Source organism: Zonotrichia albicollis, chromosome 5 (assembly GCF_047830755.1).
Source record: "Zonotrichia albicollis isolate bZonAlb1 chromosome 5, bZonAlb1.hap1, whole genome shotgun sequence".
NCBI classification, from domain to species: Eukaryota; Metazoa; Chordata; class Aves; order Passeriformes; family Passerellidae; genus Zonotrichia; species Zonotrichia albicollis.
In genome coordinates this window covers 57,763,970-57,786,069 of record NC_133823.1, presented here as the reverse complement: position 1 = coordinate 57,786,069, position 22,100 = coordinate 57,763,970, and the positions used below count along the sequence as shown (strand labels likewise).

The 22,100-nt window shown below is 36.7% G+C and overlaps 1 protein-coding gene across 3 annotated transcripts in view; it reads left to right on the top strand.

The window, feature by feature from the left end:
• The window catches only part of KCNIP4 (potassium voltage-gated channel interacting protein 4), a 429,312-nt gene that overhangs the window by 25,324 nt on the left and 381,888 nt on the right, over positions 1–22,100 (top strand). The window contains exon 1 of one of the 3 annotated variants that reach the window (XM_014265576.3): positions 17,331–17,479. The exons of the other annotated variants lie outside the window; for them this stretch is intronic. Coding sequence (XP_014121051.2) covers positions 17,332–17,479 — 148 coding nt within the window. The 5' untranslated portion in view covers position 17,331. Of the gene's footprint in view, positions 1–17,330; positions 17,480–22,100 lie in introns of those variants that run through there. 3 annotated transcript variants of the gene reach the window in all.

Here is a 22,100-nt window from a genome sequence, read left to right as displayed (position 1 = left end):
TTTTTTAAAATTTATAAATTCACTCATCATTTGTACTATATGTGCAGTCAATATTTTCTTTTCAAAGTTTCTTGACTCTTTTTGCAATGGTAATGGCTTGTTTTTTCCATATTCTAAGTGGTGTGGATGATTAACTTGCAATAAGTAGAATCAAATTTTGAGGACTTGCTTATGGAAATCAGTAGACACCTAGGAGATTGTGTAACCTCTCTATTTTTGCTGCCTTATTTTCCCTGCTTCTTCCATCACTGCTTTTTTTTTTCAAATGAGGATAAAATTTTGCAGTTATCCCAGAAGTATGACTTCAGACTGCATTTCCCAAGACTCAGAGAAACAATACTGTTCTTAAAACAAAAATATTCTAGGTTACATTTTTGGCACATGTCAGAAATTTAATGTCTTGTAAGTATTAACATAACATTCTATCATCAACTAGACTACTGTTTTATTAGGGACTTCTGTTTACTCACTCCTCCAGCTCTAGTGATTATCTCCAGCTGAATATTTGACACATTGACCTTTAATTTATTATTTTAAATATCTTTCTTTTTTTCTGTTAAACAAAGCTCACAAATATATAATTCATTACATTGTATAGGCTTAGAACTTAATAAAGTACTGATTCTCCAAAAACTTAGAAATTTGGCCATTACTGTTTGTGTATTTGATTTTTTGCCTTGCAACAAATGATGGAGAAACCTCTTTTTCAATTGCTGTCTGCAGCTATCTTATCTAAGACAGTACTTTTGTTTTATCCATGTTTACTGTTGTTTTCATTTCTCATGGTTCAGAAGATGGATGTATGAGGCATAGAAGATAATCAGTGTTGCGACACAAAAGTGAATCTGTTGTCTATTTGCAGAACTGTACAGATGTACATCCTTTGAACTGCCGTCAGAAATGTTTCTTATAGTTCAAGTTTATTTTCTCTTCAAGTATTTAGTATTTGATTGATGAAAAATCACATTAGTGGTTAAACTAAAATACTGTTTCATATGCTCCCAGAGGACTTCCTTCCACTCCTGAATCAAATTACTGGAGAGGGTTTAAAAACATGGAAGGTGATGGAAGAAGCTGAAATCAATACAGCTTAAAATTTATCATCTGAGTTTTGAAGTTTCTGACTCCTGAGTATCATTTTAAGACTGTGATCCTATTAAACCTGGGCCAGAACAGTGCTCCTTCTTTTCCTAGATAATAGCCAAAAAATGCATAAAGAAGCAGATATTAATGAGAGAAGGCGCTGGTCTGGAACTTGAGCTGTCTAGGTCAGATTCCTGTCTTTGCTGCATGCTGCCTCAGGCAAATCATTCACTCTCACTGGGCTTCCATTCCCCATCTGTCAAATGGAGAAAATCAATGCAACCTTATGCCTGGCCTTCATTTTGCCTATTTTTATTGTTCATAGGAAAAAGAAATATTTCTTAATATGTGTTAGTATAGTACCTAATACACTGGAGCCATTAGGTACTTCCATAATACAGTAAGGCACGACAGCCTCTGGGCCAGGAGCATTTGGAATGTGTGTTCTGTGAAATGGATGTGCAATCTGCTTCAGACTGGTTGTGAAATAGTGTAGAACTTTCTCCTTGCCTTTTTGGCAGATTATACATTTTATTGTTAGGTTACCATGCTGTGGTTGCTGTAAAGAATTAGCACTGTCAGTACTTCCCACCCCGAGGTGTTATTGTTTGGGTTCCCCCATCCTGCCCGACCCCTTCATTCACAAACACCCTCAAAGCCGGGCATTGTATGTAGCCAGAGTACATCAACTATTGATAGGTAATGACTTTTTAATGGCTTCCATTGCCCTGCTAGAAATATAACTTTCAGTTTTATGACTCTTTTGCATTTCATGATCCCGCGGTGCCTATGAATGTTAGGACTTGATAGAGATTGAGTGGACATAACGAAATGCATTCATGCTGCCTAACTCTAGGCACTTAATCAGGTTGAAAATGTAGCCAGAGCAGGAGAGCTTGGGGCAGAACATGCAGCAATTCTGGATTGCCCCCTGTTCCAGCATCTCTCTGTAGGACTGTAGATTGAATTGAGGGAATTTACCTGCTCAATTTAAGGAGGGAAATTGAGTGCTAGAAGTCAGATGACTTCTCTACTCTTTGTTTCTCTCTATCACAGCAATGTTCAGGATTTTTATCTTATTAATGTATCTTTTTCCAACATAAAATTTTTGCTACCACTATGAAAAACAGCAATTTATAAATACCTGCAGATGACCTGGGGTGTGTAATGATGTTTTCAGCTAAATAGTTTTTACATAGAAACACTCTCTGAAAGTCTTCTGACAGGATCTTTTAATACAGAGTTTGAGCAAAATTAGTATCTGGAAAGAAATAATTTGTCATGGTGTAAAAACCTGTGTGTACTCAAATTTTAATGTGTCACTTAAAATGAAAATGAGAACATGAATTATTTTGACAGGAATTTAGCAAGGTTGGAGATTATTCACTAGTGCAAGTATTTCTTCTTTTTAGATTAATTTGACCATTTTGAATTACTAGAAAGTGGTATGTATTAGTGTGGTAAGATGAAAATTAATGTGCTGTCTCACGAAGATGAACTGAGTTACAATGTTTTTCATCCTGTGCTGGAAGCTCAGTCATAAAATCTTGCTTTCTGGAATCATTATCACAGGTTTTAAGTAATAACCTTGGATGTGTGATGGTTATTTGAAAACATCCTCATGAAGTGCTACAGTAGTTTTCATGGATTGTCAAAGGAACATAGGAAAGTCATAGACATTCACCTAAATTAGAATTTGTTTGTGATAATGATTATTATTATAGTTAATGCCATGGTACTTAACCATCCTAAGTAGTCAGAACTTCACAGAATACTTAGCAGTTCTGATGTGGTACAGAATTAGGTCTGTGAGAAGTATCTGGATGCTAAGTCATGTTTTCATCCTTCTGCAAAGTGTTAATATCTCAAAATACATGATGAACCAGTAGTATTTCTCTTCTTGGATGATAAACAATGACAGAATAAGAGTTTGGGGCATTGTGGGATAACTGTCATATTACTGACATGGTAGTGTTCCCATTTATCAATATTTCTGTATGGGGAAATTAAAAAAAGAAATTTGATAATGCCATGTGTCCTGAAACTGTAGCTCTCATCTTCAGCATTGCTATTGCATTGCAAATTGGATTTTTATTTAAAAAAGAAAGGTATAATATGGAAGATCCTAATGCAGCAATGTTTTTTCTCCTTTCCCCTTTCTTTCTCTCTCTTCTCCTGCACTCATTTCAATCTCCATCCCTCATTACAGAGTCACAGTCAGGAGTTTCTTTAAGTTTCATTTCCCTTTTTATATTGCAATGATTTTTATGTTATTGTTTGATACATACAGACAGACAGACATCACTGCATTGTCTGCAGAATGCAGCAGTGTCCCTGTGGCCTGCTGGTGTCAGGGTCTGGCATCACTGCTGGAGATTCACACATTCTCACTGTCCTGAACATGCAAACTGTGGTGACCCTGTCAGGAGCATGGGGTACACCTTGTAAGACCGGCTTTTTTATTATTACCAATGCACATATTTAGCATTTTTATTCGCTTGCTGTTGTCCCTCCAAGTCTGGTGATATTTCTAAGTTACTCACTTAATTTGATCTCTGGTTTCCTGATCTCTAGTACAGGACAATAATGGTGCTTAACCAACTCTGTATAGCTTGCTCAACTCTGCAATTAAAATTTTCTCAGTTATCATTGAAATGATAAATTAACATTTTTTTGCTTGACCATTACACAGTATATGACAGAAGTGTCTTTACCAAAGTGTGACAATGGCAGTATTTCAGCTGGTGGACCCCAGGTACTTGGTACTGCCAGAAATGAGTACCCGGGGTACTCACTCAGAAATGAATGAAATATAAATAGAAATCATAATGAAGAAGGAAGGAAGTGGCGGAAGGAAGGAAGTGGCGGAAGGAAGGAAGGAAGTGGCGGAAGGAAGTGGCGGAAGGAAGTGGCGGAAGGAAGTGGCGGAAGGAAGGAAGGAAGGAAGGAAGGAAGGAAGGAAGGAAGGAAGGAAGGAAGGAAGGAAGGAAGGAAGGAAGGAAGGAAGTGGCGGAAGGAAGGAAGTGGCGGAAGGAAGGAAGGAAGGAAGTGGCGGAAGGAAGGAAGTGGCGGAAGTGGCGGAAGGAAGGAAGGAAGGAAGGAAGGAAGGAAGGAAGGAAGGAAGGAAGGAAGGAAGGAAGGAAGTGTCGGAAGGAAGGAAGGAAGTGTCGGAAGGAAGTGTCGGAAGGAAGTGTCGGAAGGAAGTGTCGGAAGGAAGGAAGGAAGGAAGGAAGGAAGGAAGGAAGGAGAAGAAAGAAAGAAAGAAAGAAAGAAAGAAAGAAAGAAAGAAAGAAAGAAAGAAAGAAAGAAAGAAAGAAAGAAAGAAGAAAATCAGCATATCAGAGGCAAAGCTTGAAAGAAAAAAGTCAAATAAGTGGTATGAATGTCTATTTCTCATTTATTTGACTTGATTTTTGCAGTCTGAAAAGCTGGGTACTGGGGAATAACCTGTGTTATAGTTCTCTATACATTAATTGTCAGCATGTAGTATGAATCTTCATTTCCTGTAAAGTATTTAATATTTTTTCTTTTACAGGCACTCTGTATGTGTATTTTTTTGAAAAAGAATATTCATTTATTCCTAACTATTCCCTGTTTTGCTCTTCCATTTTAGTCCCTTTTAGAGTTAACACACCCAGTTACAAGATGGGGACAATAACAAAGCTGAAAGCTTTTGAGTTGAGATGTGAAGTCGGCCTATGCCAGGCACACATCAATTTACATGACAGTGGAAGGTCAAAAATCTCGTTATTATTTGCACTTTTTATGGCTTCCTTCCTAACCAATAGCTTCAAGGGCTGAACTGTAGGTCCTAGAAAATCATGTGATCTGTGAGATGATTTATTAATTTGAACCACTTGATATTGCCTAAAGCTATGAAAATAGGGATACACTAAAGAACATTATTTTAATTAATCCATTAGGAATCCCTTCAATTATTCATGTGTTTTAATCACTTGGGCATTTAACATACTGCTAAATTATAATCATTTGATTACATGCAGATCTGTGTGGAGCTCTGGCAGTCTTCCATGCTGACGGATAACGTAGGCAAATGCAGAAAAATGACTTCATCCTGAAGAAACTGATTAATCTTGAACTCACCTGCTGGAATTTAGGTGGTGTTAGAAGCATTGTTTTAACCTCTTGAATTTGTCAGAAACTCTGATAGAATTGCTAGATAAAGTTGTGTTCTATATTCCTATTTTTGCACTTATATTTGCAGCTTTTTATGATGATGAAGGTTACCTTGCAAACAACCTGTGAAATGAGGAGAGAACAACATTGTGCTCTTTCCTTTAATCTGCAAAAAAAGAGCATTTTTGTTTTAAATCCAGGGATGATCACTGTAATCTTCTAAGCTGACCTTCCTCAGGCAGAGGTCTTTCACAGGAATTGGATCATGATTTGGATTTCAAATATGATTATTATTTTTAACAAAATTAACAATAATGGGATCCCTCCCACATATTTAATTACTTTAAAATTTTATCTTATTTTCCAGATTTGTCTAGCTTGAGCTTTTAACTTTTCAATCATAATTGCTTCATATTCCTCAGCCTCAAAACTTGTCCATATTCAGATTTCTTTTCCACTGATGATTGCCTTCACAGAGATGTAGTAATCCCTTTACTCCCTTTACTTTGCAATCATTCTTTGAAGTTGCTCCTCTGTTTTCTGATCTCTTTGGAAGTTTGCACTCTAAACCAGAATGCTCATCTGAGGGGTTGAGGGGTTTTTGTGTTTGAACAAAGATAAAGTCTCTTTATTCTTTCCTCCTAGAAGTGTGGTTTTGCATTTTACTGGACTGAAAAAAAATTGCTGAGTTCATCCTGTAACAATAAAATGTCCTTCTGGTTATTTGTTCACCAATCTTTGCATTTGGCCATATCAGCAATTAATAGCATCTTTTAAATTGCTGATGAAATAATTGACAAGTTGGACCAAGAGCCAGTCCCTTCTCCATTCATGGATGTGTTCTCATTAGTGAGTGACCCCTTCCACTCATGTTAATAACATCTTACCTATGACAGAGTAAAACTTCATGAACAGAAATGTAGCTGAAAGATGTGAAAGCTGGTGGATTCATAGAATAACTGAATGGCCTGGCTTGGGAGGGATCCTAAAGATGATCTTGTTCCAAGTCCCCTGCCATGGGTCACACCAGTGACAACAGAGCATGTGGCTGAGGTACTGTGTCAGACAGCTTTGTGTCACTTGATGGAGAAGGCACAGAAAAATGCCCATGTCTGAGACAGGTAACAGGTATAACTCCCTGGTATCTTCTCAGGCTCCTTGGGTTAATAAAAAACTAAGTGTTTGCTACTCAGCTGTCAAAATATGCAGTTACTGAATCTAAAGTTTATTATAATTCATCCAAGATGAACAGCTCCAGCTGTGCTGCCTTCATAAGCAGTCTAGGAATACATGAAATTTCATGTTTTTTCATCCTTTATGACCATAAACTAACTCCAGACTCACTTTTTGTAAATGTGAGTTTGTTTTATGTATGAATTTGCCCAAAGAGGAAAATGAGAAATGATAGGTCCCGTTCATTAACCATGAGAAATACCTGAGTTTTCTGTCATTTAACAAATACAGATAAAAATGAGACTTCTCATTGTTTTTCAAATATGTCTTCCAATTTATATGTAATCTGCTGCATGGAAAAAGAGATTATTAAATGACAGCTTTTCTGTTTCTTTCCTGCAGTACTTCTCTGCAGTAACAACACAATGTGGAGATTCCTGAAAGTTTACTAGTTTGCTAGGAAGTGACAACTTTGATTTTCTGACAGGTATTGGTGGAAGTTTGCAGGGTGCTTTCTGCCATCTGGAAATGTTAGAATAAGGCATTCTGGTGATGAATCTGCTTCTGTAGTTTCTGAGTACCCTGTATCACTGTTCCCTTTGAGGATTTCACTGTAACACTGTAAATACACTGTCACTGCTCTGCCTGGACAGGCAGTTAACAAATGTTGACAGTACATAATCAAAGATAGCACCATTCCTTGAACACTCACAAGTGACAATCTTTCAATTTTAAATAGTGCTGGACTGCTGGCCTGCTAAACCACTTTAAAAAGCTTTTTTTTCCCCTCCAAGCTATACAATAATCAGCTTTTCCCTGATGTGATCTTATGCAAACATGTCACTAGATTAAGGTTTATGCTGATAAAGTTCTTTCTGTAATGAAAAGTTCTGATTCAATATTTCAAGATTATTTTGAGAAAGAAAATGGTCTCAGGTGTTTCAGTAATGGAAATTCTGGAAAGTGAGGGCAACTGTAGATGGTCTGTGATGAACAATTTGGTTACCCTGTGCCCTGGAGGAGATGTTAGGTGGCTAGAAGTATGAAAATACAGTCTTATGCAAGTGTATAAGTGCATTTATGTAAGTGCATAAGTGTACACTTACATAAGTATGTAAGGCAGTGTTTCTGTACTTTAAAAGAAGAATATTCCTATGTGTGTTTTGGAGATGGGGATTAATATATTGATGAGGAGCTCCTATGGCACAGTTTTATCCACACATTTAGTGCACATGAGGATCATTAGGCTCTTGTAGAAAATCAATAGCTTGAACCTGGCTATTAATGGGTCTTTGTTTAGCTGCTGGTATTCTGTGTGCTAATTAATGAGTAAATGTAGTTTTGTTTGTTTGGTATTTAATTTGGGGTGTTTTCTGTTCATTTCCTCTGAGAAACTGCAGCCACAAAAGACACTACATCTAGAAGTTTTTCTATCTAACTGCCTTATTGTTCTCTCCTATTATACCAAGCATTTACAAGTTCCCATTGCTGTCAGGCACATTCACAACACACACTAAATCTTTATAAAGTAATCATTTTAAATTCTATGAGTGGCACAAATGGTTGGTGGTGGGGGCACTCAGCCTCCCTGATGCTGGTTCAGCTTGAACATAAATTGCAAGTATTGATCTGCTTGGCCTGGAGATACTCAGAAACAGCTGGAATGCTTTTCCTGGTGGCCATGGCACATGCAACTGGATTTGACCACTGTTGGTGTTGTCTGATGTAGTGAAGGCAGAGCATTGCTGGACAGCCCTGGCAGTAGAGAAAGCTGCTTCCTGTTTCTGAAGAGACAGTTTTAACTTGCTGTCTGTTAACAGATAAAATAATTCAGGTAAATTATTGACATGAGGCAGCAAAACCATGTCACTTAGTAACAGAACTTACTAAATGGTAATGTGATTAAATACTGTATATAGAATGTAGTCACCCAAAAATTGCATAAAAAGGCTCATCCTATTAGATTTTTAAATAATAAATAACTTCCTTGCTTGCCATATTTTTTTTCTGCTTCCTGAGTTCATCTCATTTTACCACAATGTGAATTTCAATGTCCTGTTGTTTTTGATCTCACTCCAGGACCATTGAGGAAGAAATCATAGATGGAAAAAAGATAAAATAGTTTCAAATTATAATTTTTCATTGTTTCATAATCACCTGAGTCTGATCTTGGAAATAGCTGGACACTACATGAGTATCCACTCTAAGAGCTGGAAATGTTCAGCCTATCACAAAATTAAGTGTTAATGATGTGAGGTCAATATCGTGCAGTTGATTATATTCTGAATTTATATTCTCTCAAACTTTGTTCACTCTTTGAGGCTGCTTGTCTGTAGGAAAATATAAATTATTTGGGAACAGTTTAATAAGAATCAAATGTCATAAGAATATATAAAAGCCTGTATTAAAATTCAGAAATTTCCAGTACTTTTATTTCATCTTCTTCATAACCTTGTTGGCTGTACATATATATCTAAATAAACACAGCTTTCAGTTCTGTCTGGAAATACCTTTTACCTTCGATTTCATTTTCTCTGAGATGTTTATCATTATTTTGCTAAGCATAAGGTAACAAGCATGAAGTTAATGAGATTATAATTTACAACGTGATTTTATTTAGCGCAACCTTATGTGTCAGCCCAGAAGTGCAGGTTTGTATCCAGTCTGCATTGTTGTCTCTGAATATGGAAGATCATTTAAAAGTTCAGCTCATACCTCATCAGGGATCCAAGTGACAAATATGTTCATACTGATTCATGGATTCTGTCTCCAAGCAATGTGTATGTCCCTGGTAAATGAGGCTTCTGTGTCTTTTTGGAGGAAATGTATGAGTTATGTTCTGCTGAAATATGAAATCATAAAACTTCTGGTTTATAATCAATTTTATTTGAAACTAAAATGAAATATCAGACCTTTTTGGCTTCTCTTCCCAAACATATTGTTCAGAAGCATTCTTTTATTTCCTTGACCTCCTTCTTCAGTGATCATATTATGAATAAATACTTCTCATGGTCAAATAAATTTTTAGAAGCTTCTCATTTCAGCTAGTCCATTTCAGCCATCCCAAAAGGGGTGCTCAGCTGCACCACTTTTCCTCTCTCTTCTTTAACCATTTAGCTTTCAACAAGGAATTATAGCATCTGAAATCATTCAGATTTTATTCCTGTTCTTCAGTGAACAAAAGACAGCCATGATGATTGCTTTGTGGCAGTAAGGAACTAATTTTGTAGATGATTTATTATAACATTTTTTTATTCTAAGCTGTTAACATATGAAAATACCTCAGATTAAGGAAAGCATAGAAATAATAATTTCAGATTCTACTAATAAATTGTTTATATAAACAAGGAGGTAAGAAAAAGGGGTCATGGAAGTGTTTTGCTGTTGTTCAATTACCTTCATTTGTAAGTGCTGCCCCATCTGCAGGTCAGTCTCTGATAAGCAGCTTTTTTTGGGATAGGATTTGATGGTAATGAGCCCTTTCTCTTACCAGTGCTGTGCTAATAATAAGTGCTTTTCACTGCTTCCAAAACTACTTACATGTTCATAAATAAGTCCTAATCTCTGTGAGGTTTACTGCATATGTTCTTAATTCTATGGCATTATAAAAAAATAGTTTAATGCATATGTGAGAATTGAACATAATTTCTCTGTCCTGTAATGGTTATCTGTGGAGAAAAGCATGATTGTTTATGTGTCCTGGACAAATTTATTCTTGCTGCTCTTAGGAAACCCTGTGCCACAAAATAAGGATGGACAGTTTGATTCATGTTTCTTTAGGTATAAATGATATGTAAATGATAAAGACGCAAGGGGAAAGGAAATGCCAGTTTGTTTCCAGGGTTATTTTGCCAAATACTGGGCTAATTAGGGGCCTGAGCAAAAGTAATATTAAGCATTTTCCAAAGCCATGATCATCTGAAATGGACTTCTGATAGTTATGAGTTAACTGGGAGCCTTCTGCTATTTATGTCAATGTTTTTGAGCACAATAGATGTAGAATCATAAATGAAGTAAAGGCAGTTGCAGGAAGGGAGTGTATCTGGTCCATATAATAAGCTTGAGACCAGTTTAAAAATGAATACCTCTTACTATTACAAAGCAAAGCATATGCATTATATTTTATGGAGCTGTGTTTACAATTTTATCATTACTAAAAAGCATAAAATAGGATTAATACTGTTACTGATAAATATGGTTACTGCTAAAACCTGTAAAAATAACAATTTAAACCAAGAGCAAATAATTTCCAACAAATTCTACTGGAACTTTCTCTTTAGAATTTGTTGGCATTTCCATAGGTTTACAGGAGCTAATCCAATAATCTACTTGTATTAATATCCTCTACTTTTTGTCCATACTTCCCAAAGTTATACTCTTATGATACTACTTCAGATACAGAAAACATTATTTTATAAGTCTCATGAAGCTTTTTTCTCATCTGTTTCACTTTTCAGACTTTTAAAATAAGAGTTTTTCTTGTTGAAGTGTAATGATATACAGATGTAGAAAAAAAAGTATCTATTTGTATGGAGTCATATGGGTCTTGGGTATGTTCATTCTATGATTCTGAGATAAAATATCTTTGTTTAGGAATTTAAACAGTCCAATAGACTCATTAATTCTTCGTGAGCTATGACATTGATGGCATTTTCTGGTAGATTGCTACCCTATCAGAGCATTCTCACAAAGAAAATGGATCAGTCCCAGCACATTTGCATTACTTGAGTTGTCTCTCTGACCTCCCTCTGCCCCAGTCCCTCTCAGTGGCAGAGCATGGACCTTTCCAGCTTTGGAATACCCAGCCCAGGGAGTCTTCTCAGCTATGTGATTTTACTGAATAGTTTAAAAAAAGAAACTAGCAACCAACAATGGCATGTGGTTGTTCAAATTTGCTAAGTTACCTGTGAAAAAACTTCTTAGGGCTTGCATATCCTTTTTATCCTCTCTCATTAATCCAGTTTTATCCTGTAATTTTGGAAAATGAAATGTTACTATGTACCTGTAAAAAGTCTTGTAAGAATTCAGTCTTTGACATATTGTCAAGAAATTGGCAGTTATAAATATAACTTAATATAAATATAATTTATTATAAATATAATAAGTTATTGGCAGTTATAAATATTCTTGGCAGCTATAAAACTCTAATTTTTCACCAGTAAATAGATTATGTTTCTCTTTGCTGAGAAATATTTATTAACACTGAAAATCTAAAACTCCCTGCTTTAACCAAGGGGAGTAGACGTACGTACTCTGGAGAACTGATAATAGCGAACAGGAATGTTTTAATTACCATTAACAATGGATTAACATTAAAATCCTTTCTACTCATATCACAGTCACTGTCATGTCTCATACCACCATAATCTGACAGGAGGAAAACCTTTTCTCTCAGTTTAGTTTGGCTAATGAATCATCCAGTGAGAGCTCAACCCCATATACCTATAACACCAAGAAGGCTGATTACGACATGAAATTCCTCTGGCACAGCAAAGGAACTCTCTGAAATTCCCTCCAGTGAAATTCCCACTCTTGGTTGTGTTGCTCATTGTTCTTGATGCAGTCAGTTGGTTGTTGCAGGTATCACCAGCTGTTCTGTGACCCACACAGCACTGTGAGATAACATGTGTGATCACAGATGTTTTCCTTCTAAGCCAGAAGTCCTGAATGCAAACTGAAATCAATTATTAACATGTGTTGTCCCAGAAAAATGTTCAGAGTTAAAAAAACCAAAAGAATTCTGGAGCAGTCTGCCCCACTATTCCTATTTCTTTTCGTTTTTTCCTCATTTACAATGCAGAGATTCACTGTGCATGAACAGGCAAGACCTATAGACATTTTATATATGAAAGATGATACCTTTATGAGATGAGAAAAAAACAAGAGTGGTTTCCCCTATACCTGTGTAGTATTTTCAAGTGCTTCCCACAGAGTTTCGAGAGAGACTAGCACTGCTCAACTTTTCCCTATGTTCTACACAAATTAAAATTTACCTGTTTTCCTTTGGCAAAAGTAGAACCCCAAATTTTAGTCATACTGAAGCATACAGGAAGCTTTTGTTACCTGGTGTTTATCCAGCTGCCTTTTTTCCCCTATAAATAGACAAACCAATGATGAAAAGGATAAAAATATGTAAACAAAGTTCAAGTTAATGCAGCAGCAAAACCTTAGAGAGCAATATACAGTGGGGGTAAATAAATAACTGATATATTTTTGCTGATATCTTTTTCTGTTCGATTTTTCATTCTACAGAAAGGGAATGAAATTTTCCTTTCCACTCACAAATCCTTTCCTTTATCTACCAAAATCAGGTATCATAAAATACTATTGAAACTTGCCTCTGCTGAGAAAAACAAAATCAAAGCAAACCCTGCTTTTTCTCTGAAGCATCTCTTGTAATATTCCTTAATATGTCAGCAGTCACCCACACATTCATGCAGAACTGGATTCTGTAAGCTTGCCCTATTTTTCAGCATTCATTTCACAACTTATAGCTGCAATCTCTAGTGGCCCAAAGTTTTCAGCAGAGATCACTGGTTTAATCTAGCTTTGTTGAAGTTAAACAATTTCTTTACAGTCATCTGTGAAAGTTCTTGAAATACTTGTGCTAGAGTAGTCAGCTAATGCAACTGGACAGTTCTGTAAAGATTCCTCCCAAATTCCATATAGATACCAGTTTTAACTGTTTAATCTGGAATATTCCTGAGGTATTTCTCACACTATAATGATACCTCTGCTCTTTGAAGCTGCTATTTTATTATTGAGAGACGAATTTTACAGTTTTCCATGAATCCATATAAAGTTCAGTTTCATTTTTCCAAGGATCAAATCTGATCAAGCAATATTAAGACAACCTTCCTACACCCATGTCCACTTACCCCCAGCTAGAAGACATTTCCTTGTAGTTCAAGTAAGTATTGCTCAAAATATCTGTAGCTATGTGGCATCACACAGACCTTATATGATTCATCAGCTTGTGACTCTCTGGAGTTTTTAGCTTGAATGATTTAGATCACTCATAAAAATAGTTATTTAACCATCAATAGGAAATAAAAAAAACATACAAAATCCTCAGCTTTACTTCCAGGTGTAATTGATTACAGATAAAATCCAATCACATGAAATAATGAAAACCTGCTTTGTTTAGGCAGTCCCTGTCTCTGTGCACTGTTTCAGCTGCAGTAAACAGTTTGCATTTCCTAACTGCATGTGCCCAGGAAGAGTTCAGGGTCTTGGTTACTGCTGCAGTAACGTGTTAGGGCTCAGACCAAAGGTATTTCAGGTTTTTTTATTGCTCCACATTTGTCTTGTTGCTGGTACTCCCACTAGTGCCTAGGTCTGTTTATTTTCCTTCTGATCTGTTTCACTACTGACTCCCAGCTGAAAGATCTCCCCATTCCCAGATCCTGAAATTACTCAGGTTCTCTGAGTGCTATTTAAATTCCTTTTTCATTTCACCTAAATTATGAAATGGTTAACTGTATTTTGGGAAAGAAAGGATCCTGTGAAGCCTGGATTGATATATTTTCCACGCTTTTTCCATGCTTTTCTCATGTTACTTACAATATGACCAGTCTTTCTCTAACATTGTGTGTAATATATTTTTTAACAGTCCTTGGGTTTGTAAATGTGGAATTCACTGTCAATCCATTTCCTTTCCTCAAAAGACAGAGTACACAATCTGAAGACAAGAAGGAGGTAAATCAAATGCACAGCTTCAGAAGTGTGATGTTAATTCCTTTTCTAAATCATTATTATGACTATGTGAAGTACAGCATCATTTGTTTGAAAAAATTCAGTGGTACCTTGAAATTTAGTGTTCTACAGCTTAAGCTTATTTTAAACTCAGTGCAAAATTACAGCATGATGATTACTACCACACAGAACTTCTGATTCATGTATACTTCTATTATAGAAGAAAATTGCTGTGGACTTGATTAGGGTTTGAAATAAGGAAACAGAGACAGTGCAATCTGAATGTCTTGACATCTTCTGAACCAGTTTGAAAAAAAGTATGTCCTTCTAGAGATTTATCTCAAGTGAATCTCTTCATATCTGTGACAAATAAGACATGTTTTTCAGGTGCATAGAAGCAAACCCTGAAGATTTCAGCAAGTATTCTTCCTCTCCATCCCCTCTTGAGTAATTTTATCGAATTTCTGCATTTATACATCCCATCTCTGGAAAAACTCCTCTGTGTTCTTGTACCTCCTGAAGACTTTGTTCAAATACTGATGTGGGAACATATCCACTAACCCTCTCCCATTGCATGTGAAAGTTGCTTCATGTCTTTGGAAAGGCAGTACCCGTTCCTGTTAATTATCCCATCATGGGAATCATTCTCCCAGAGGCTTTTGTCTTCCCCTGTGTCTGGTTCCCCATTCACACTCCCTGTGGATTACAGAATCTCTGAGATGAGCCCCTCTGGGAAGTATGGCAATGTGTTGTGAGAGCTGGCCTTGGAGCTGGGACATCAAGGATTTTATGGCTGGCTGTTACATGGGCAGGCAGTTTCTCTGAACGTTTATATCCAGAAAACTTGAAGTTTAATTATGTTAACAACATTTTGAAGTTTTGGCTGTTTGGAGCCGTACTACATAGTGCTATATTGCAGTGCTCGTGGGCACAGGATTGGTTTTCTCCTGGCACTGGACAGGAGCAATATAGATATATTACACCACAGAAGATGGGTAAATTTCTGCAGATACCTTGCACAGACCGATCAGAAAAAAACCTCCAGCGTTCAAAGGGATGAACTCTAGTTTCTGGGGTACATTAATTTCATTCAGAAATGGAATGTAGGATTAGTTGAGAGCATTCTCTTTTAAAAAGAACTCTTATTTCTGTGTAATAACTAACGCTCATGTTTTGTTCTCGCAAATCAATATTCCGTTCCAGTAATCATCTGGAAATTCCGACTGAATATTGTGTGGTGAAAATGTATTTCTTAGCACAGTAAACACAAATTTAACATTAATATTTATTTGCAGAATGCCACTTTTGAAAGATATAAGATAAAAAATCTGTGAAATATGCTTAAATTGGAAGTTTTTCTGCTGAAGTTTCAGAAACTCTTATATTGAAATTCAGCTTACTTTGATAGTGGTTTGTGATGGGAATACAGCCATGTCTGGAGTGCTGTGTCATGCTAAGGACTCAAAGGACCTTATACCAGCAAGTGTTTTTCCAACAGTGCAGATTCAAGCATTGTTCAGTTCTAAATAGCATTGGGCCTGAAATATGTCCCTAGATGTGAATCTGAATGGAGGTGCCTTCCTTTACTTTGGCAGCCTAAAAATTGGTTGTTAAGGCAAATGCTTCTCTGTTGTTATGGACAGAATTTACTGACAGCTTTTTTCTTACAGCTGATTGATAGGCTGTTTCCAGAGGTGGAATTATTGTCCTTGCCTGTGTGGATAGACCTGAGATGTCTCCAGTTGTTATAGATAGGTATGGGGTTTTGTGTGTAACATTTTGCACAAGGCAGTGTACTTATGCCAGAGTTCAAATGTCCACAGGAGCCTTCACAAACATAAAAGTTGCAAATCTGTGTAATTGGCATGCAGATTAATTCAGTTCAAAGGGAAGCTGACTGCTTAAAAAAACCTTGAGTTCCAGTATCTTGTAAAAGATAAATTGCAGAAAGTGGATACTTGTTCCTTTGCATCCTTTGATTGTTTTGCATAATCAGTAGGAACTCCTGATGGAAGTGGAGGCAGTGAGGGGCTGTGTTCCATTGTGCTTGCTTTCTTTAGGAAACAGTAGGTTTACAATTGAAAAGTCAGCTTTGTTTATCAAACTCTGGTGTGTACAGTGCCAATTTTTTTTTTTCCCTTTTGGCTCTTTCCTACCTATTGCCTTTAAAAATCACGTCTGACATTTTTAGATGCAGACTGTGTGTGAGAGCACAGTGTTAGGGGAAAAAGAGGGGAGTGAAAGAGGGGCCACTGGGGTGTCCTGGCGCAGGCTGGGCACAGTCTGTGTGTGATCAGGGGCTCCCCTGGTGCAGTCCATGGCTGCCTGGCACGGGGCTGCTGCGGCTGGCAGGGTGGCTCCGTCCTCAGCCGCGCTCGTCTCCTCGGCACCTCCGCCTGGGGCTGCCTGAGGAGCACACGGATCTGACCTTGGAGTGGCACCCAAGTCCTGGAACGCTGGGTAGGTTCCTTCCCTTCGCTTTGCAGCCCCTGAGCAGAGCTGTGCTTAGGTCCTTGTCGGTGTTGGTGTTGTAACGGCCTCTGGCTTCTCCAGAGTGTCAGTCTGCAAAGGGAAATAATGCCAAGTGGGAATTTATGGGTCTGCCTCTGTGAATGAGAAGGTAGCGCAGAGAAATGGTCCCCAAGCGTACAACTGGCTTTAAGTGGCTCGGCTGCTTTGCTGCATTTGAGTGACAGTGGCATTAAGGCAGCACAGATCCCAACTATTCATCTTTTCTGGGTAGAGCAGCTGTCTTTCAGTAACAGCTAGAGGAATGCAGCTCTCCTCTATGACACTGATGTCAGGCAAGCTCAGATAGGAAGGATAATAGGTTCATGCATAGAGGATTACATTATTTCCTTTACCTAAACAACTGACTAAGGTAAGAGGTAAATATTTATTTGCCATCTAGAGATATTACATATTTCTTATCATTTAAGTTGAAATCAGAGTTTAAAAAAAATTAGATAAAATCTGATTTTACCCTATCTGTATATTTTACAAATACATTAATTTCCAGATGAATAATTCAAACCAAAGGAATATTAATTCACTAATTCCACTTAATTAATACTAGGAATGTATGAACTGAGAATGGTTAAGGAAATCCTAAATATTTTCCCTTTATCCCCTGTCCATCTCTTTCCTTCCCCCCCCCCCCCCCCATCTCCCTTACCCATAGTCTTTGGATTTAAGTTGTGTATATATCCTGCAGGAAAACTAAAGGTTAAGTTTCTGTTTAGGATGGAAGTGCTAGCCCCTGAGAAGAAAACACATGAAGAGAATGAAGATTTGCAACAGTATCCTCAGAAGCCTGCAAGCTGTAAGAAAATGCTTAGGAATTGCTGCTTGATAAAGCGAATTTTTGCCTGGAAAAGTTTGAGCTCTAAAGGTACCTTTTCTATTGAAAATTTTAGTGTAGGAGAAATTGTTGTCCTTCCAAGAATTCTGAGTTTTTTATACAATGGTATTACTGAGTTTAACATCAGTCAAGTTACAGGTACAAAAAGTCTCTGCTGTCTTGAGTCTATTGTGTGAGGAGATTAAAAATGGTACAGCTTTGATTGAGGTGCTTTATCATAATGTGATAAAAATAATTGTACTGCAGGAGTATTCATTTTGCAGCACATAAAAATACATGGTCTGCAGAAAAAAAATCCTTCAGTCAGAAGATAAATGAGTAAATGTAAAATCCCAGCAATTAGATGTATTAATTTATCAGGGCCCAACCCAAAATTCTGTTTTGATGAGTAAAACCTCCTTTCATTGTCAGATTATATTTGCATGGAAATTCCAGTATCAATCCCTTTGTCTTTGAGGAAATGAAGAAAGGTAACATTCTGTCACGTTTATACATGATGATGTTATGTACTGTATTTATTAATAAATACTAAAAGAAATGCTTCTTTTTTAAATTAGAAGTTGGCTGTGAACTATCTCACAATTGAAAGTTGAACTCTTTTATGAATAATAAATTAAACAGCAACTGTCTTGAAGTGATGGTTAATCTGCTTCACATCATTTCCTTCAGGAACATACAAACAGCTAAAAATTTTATTCACCACATTCCTTTTTTTACCATTGTATTTGTACTTTGCAATGTTATGCAAAAACAGGAGGAAAAACACTGCCTGAAAAAATTCTTTTGCATTTTGGCAGCATTTTTCATTCCCTTGTTTATGACAGAAACAAACAAACAAATAAACAAACCCCAAACCAGGTCCTCACTATATGCAATTTGTGTCAAACACAATGAGAAGAAATGCATGACATTGCTTTGTCATGAAGAGCTAAGGCACCGTAACCTTAATGTGTGATATGTTGCTTTATTTACACATTTATTTTAAAGGCTATGCTCTAGTAGCTTAGTTCCAGCTTTTAGAAACAATGTCCTGGTTAAATATGACCTACCTTTGGTTTTAAACTGCACTGATCTCTGCATTGTCCAAAAAAATAAGTGCTTCATTTGCCTTTTAATCTAAGCATAAACATTTAGCTATTCTCAGCCACTCATTTAAAAAAGTTTAAGTTCATTTTTTCAACAAATGGCTACTTTAATCACATGTATATTATGGTGTGCTAAATACAGGTTTGATTTCCTATTATTGTAGCAGGTTGTATCTATAATTTGATGCACTTTCTTTTTTTTTTTTTTTTTTTTTTTTTTTGTATTGTTACTGGTGCTAATGAGGCAAAAATAGGTTTTCTGTAACTCTTTCAAAACAGTCCTCCTTCTGTTCATGTGAATTTTTAGAATTTTTCCCCCTGGATTATTTATCATCAGTCTCAGTAGCTTGAAGCAATCGCCTTTCTAGAAATGATGAGTGAATCTAAAGTAAATTGCATTGAAGTTTATAGGTCTGATTCTTCAATACCTTCAAACTGGCTAATAATTTACACCTCCAGAAAGGGTCATAAAACAGTCAATAGGTGATGATAGAATTAAGGATTCATTTTATTTTGGTAAAGTGAATTAGCAGACAGATGAATTACTGTAAAATCTGGCTCAGTTTTAATCTGGCAGAGACAGAATCAGAATCTGACACATAGTTAACTCAAAATGAAATCATTGATTTTGCTGTATGTAGTACCAGATGATAGAAAGCATATTCCCATAGGGATACCTTTGCAAGAAGATTTGAATATTCATCAGGATCAAGAGCACGGACACTCTGAGGTGCTTCCCTCAGCACTGTGCTGGTGTCCAAGGTGACCTCAGTGGCCAAATAGGTTTTGTTGGGCTGCAGTGATAGAGCACTCCTGGTACTCATGACAGTGCTGAGAGCATGAGGCCAGAGCTGCTTGCTCAATGCCTACTCTTTTCTGTGGGAAGAATGAGAGTGGACTTGCAAATCACATTGTGGTGGCTCATTCCCACTTAGATGTTCTTTTACACTAATCAGATTCCCCGTTGGTTATCTTAGTCTAAATTACACCGGTGAAGTGGTATGGAAATGGTCATTAGGCAGTTGAGGCTTGCAGTTTAGTATTTAAAAATAACTGAAATTCTTTGTTCATATTTCTAAAAGATCATGATAGCCCCAAGTACCAGATTATTTGATAACTCATTGCCCTTGTAACTGTTTGTAGCTGAAAATGCTGGACAGTAATGGATATTTGATCTTTCTTTTAAAAGAGATACCATTTCTCCTCTACAATTCATTTTTCACATTTTATTTCATTTGTATAATCTTGCAGCTGAGTTTGTCAACATGTTTTAACTTCATAGACTTAATTATTCTTTCAGAAACAATTTCCATTTATGAATTTGGAGCAGGAAAATAAATATTTGATTTACTGCAATGTTGGGATGATTTAACTCTATTTTCAGAATGGAAAATCTTCACTCTCATGATAAAATTTTAGAGAATTGTCACACTGGGGATGTCTTCCTACTCTTCCAGTTTCAAAATGTGGAAATAAGAAGAATGTTATTTCATAAGTACCAGAAAGATAATTATCCTCAACCCTTTTTGATGTAGAATTTAAACAGCATGGATTCAATGCACGAGTGCATCCTCAAAAGGATGATCCAAGAGAATTTTTAAAAAAAGCACTTTCCTGTATTTCAAAGAAAAGTAAATGGAATAACATGGTTGTCAATGGGAGACCTTTTCATGCTAAACCCAGTATTTTAATCAATGCTCAAGGCTCGGTTATTTGCCTAATTCCATCAGACAGTAGTTTCAGAGAGTAGGTATCTTGTAACTGAGGCCAGAGGAACAGACTATGGCAGTGCCAGGAGTGCGTCAGTGAGAGCTTGATGTGCAATAAACTCTGAGCCCAAGTTTAATGGACATGTTGAAAAACTTTCGATTTGAAACGCTCAGTTTCAAAAATGGGCAGCCCTGAAGTGTCCTGTCACTAAATTGGCAGCCTCCTCAGCTAACCTAGGGCAGTTATGAGTCTTTCACGGTCATTCTATGCCATGAATATGCATTTGCTGCAGATTTTGTAAAATGCAAATGAGAGACACCAAGAGGACAGCAAGTTGTCTGTCATGAAGATAAATTTGGAGGCATTGTAGTGCTGACTCTCTATTTCATACTGCTAAAATATTATACATAATCAACTGTTTATTTATTTTTGTTGTGTTTTGAAACACACTGTTTCCTCATATCACATATTTATGAGTTGAGGTATGAGTGCTTTAGGAATAATCCCAAGCTGTCAATCACTGTGTGTGTTTTTCCCTGTCAAACAGTACACTTGACAAAGTATATATGGAAAAAATAGCCCAAGTTATTTCAGAGCTAGTTAAAATTCTGCTCTGCCTAGGATACTTCATACTGTCTTAGACCTTAAATAGCTCAAAAATTCCTGCTGAAGATTGTCAGTACCAGATTTTTAAATATGGACTTCATGTGAAGAGTGCAGTAGTTTGTCTTCTGCAGCCCATTTGCCTTTGCTTGTCCTATGCAAATAAGTTGACCATTGCTTTGAAATCTAGTCTCATCTCAGGGTCTCTCAAAGACCATGAAAATCTTTTTCCATAGTTGTTAAAAATTAACAAAAATGTTTATTCATGGAGTCCTTTAGACTAAAATATTTTTCCAGTGTCTCTCAGCATTACCTGCTGGGTGCTTTTCTTTTGAGCAGTGAAGTGGTGAGGCAAAGACAGCATGTAAGGTAGAAAGTGATGACATCAGGATTGCATACAGGATTTGCATTCCACTATCAAAGCCTTCAACTGTCTTAATTAGAAAGCATCATGACTCATGAAACAGGATTCTTTTTCCTAACTTGATTACTGTAGCAAAAGTATCGTTTTTGTTTGTTGTGCATGGAGTGATAATTCCTGAAATCTTCCTGGTCCTAATTAACCTTCCCTACAGAATAAACTTTAAATAAATGGTGTAGATAAAAGTGTCAGAAATAAACAATAAATAATAAATATTCAGTGTCAGGAATACCATATACTCCTGACTTCATTCCCTTGTCCCAGTAGCTGCTCTTAACTAACAGTTAAACCTCTCCTAAACCATGGCTGATATACAGTTCAGATCTTAACTTGTCCAGTAATTGAATTTTTATGGCCTGTCAGATGTGTCCATTTTAATGTCCTATCATTTCAAACTATATCCTGTAGTTTTTGTGGCTTTTTTTTTTCCCTCAGCTGTCTCACAGATGCTTTGAGCATTGTTTGGTTTCTGTTAAAATCACAGATTTACCTTTTTATAGGCACTAGGAAACATTTTTCCTATGTGTCTATAGAACTGCTGTTCACATGGCTTTGCAATTTTGAGTTTGAAAACCTCTAAGAGAAAAAGAAGAGGTGGGGGAGGAAGAGGGAAGAAAAAGAAGTAGGGATTGAGGAAGGGATTGAGAGAGAAATTGTGGAGAGACTGAGGACTGTGTCCCTTGCTGAATTTCTCCTTTCCGTTCTAGGTGCTGAGCTTGTAAATAATTAGATCATAACCCTTTGCAATATTTCTTGAATACTGAAAAAGGAGGCTTTGCAGTCTATTACTGTGTGTATTAATGACTGAAGAGATTAACATATCTGAGATTTT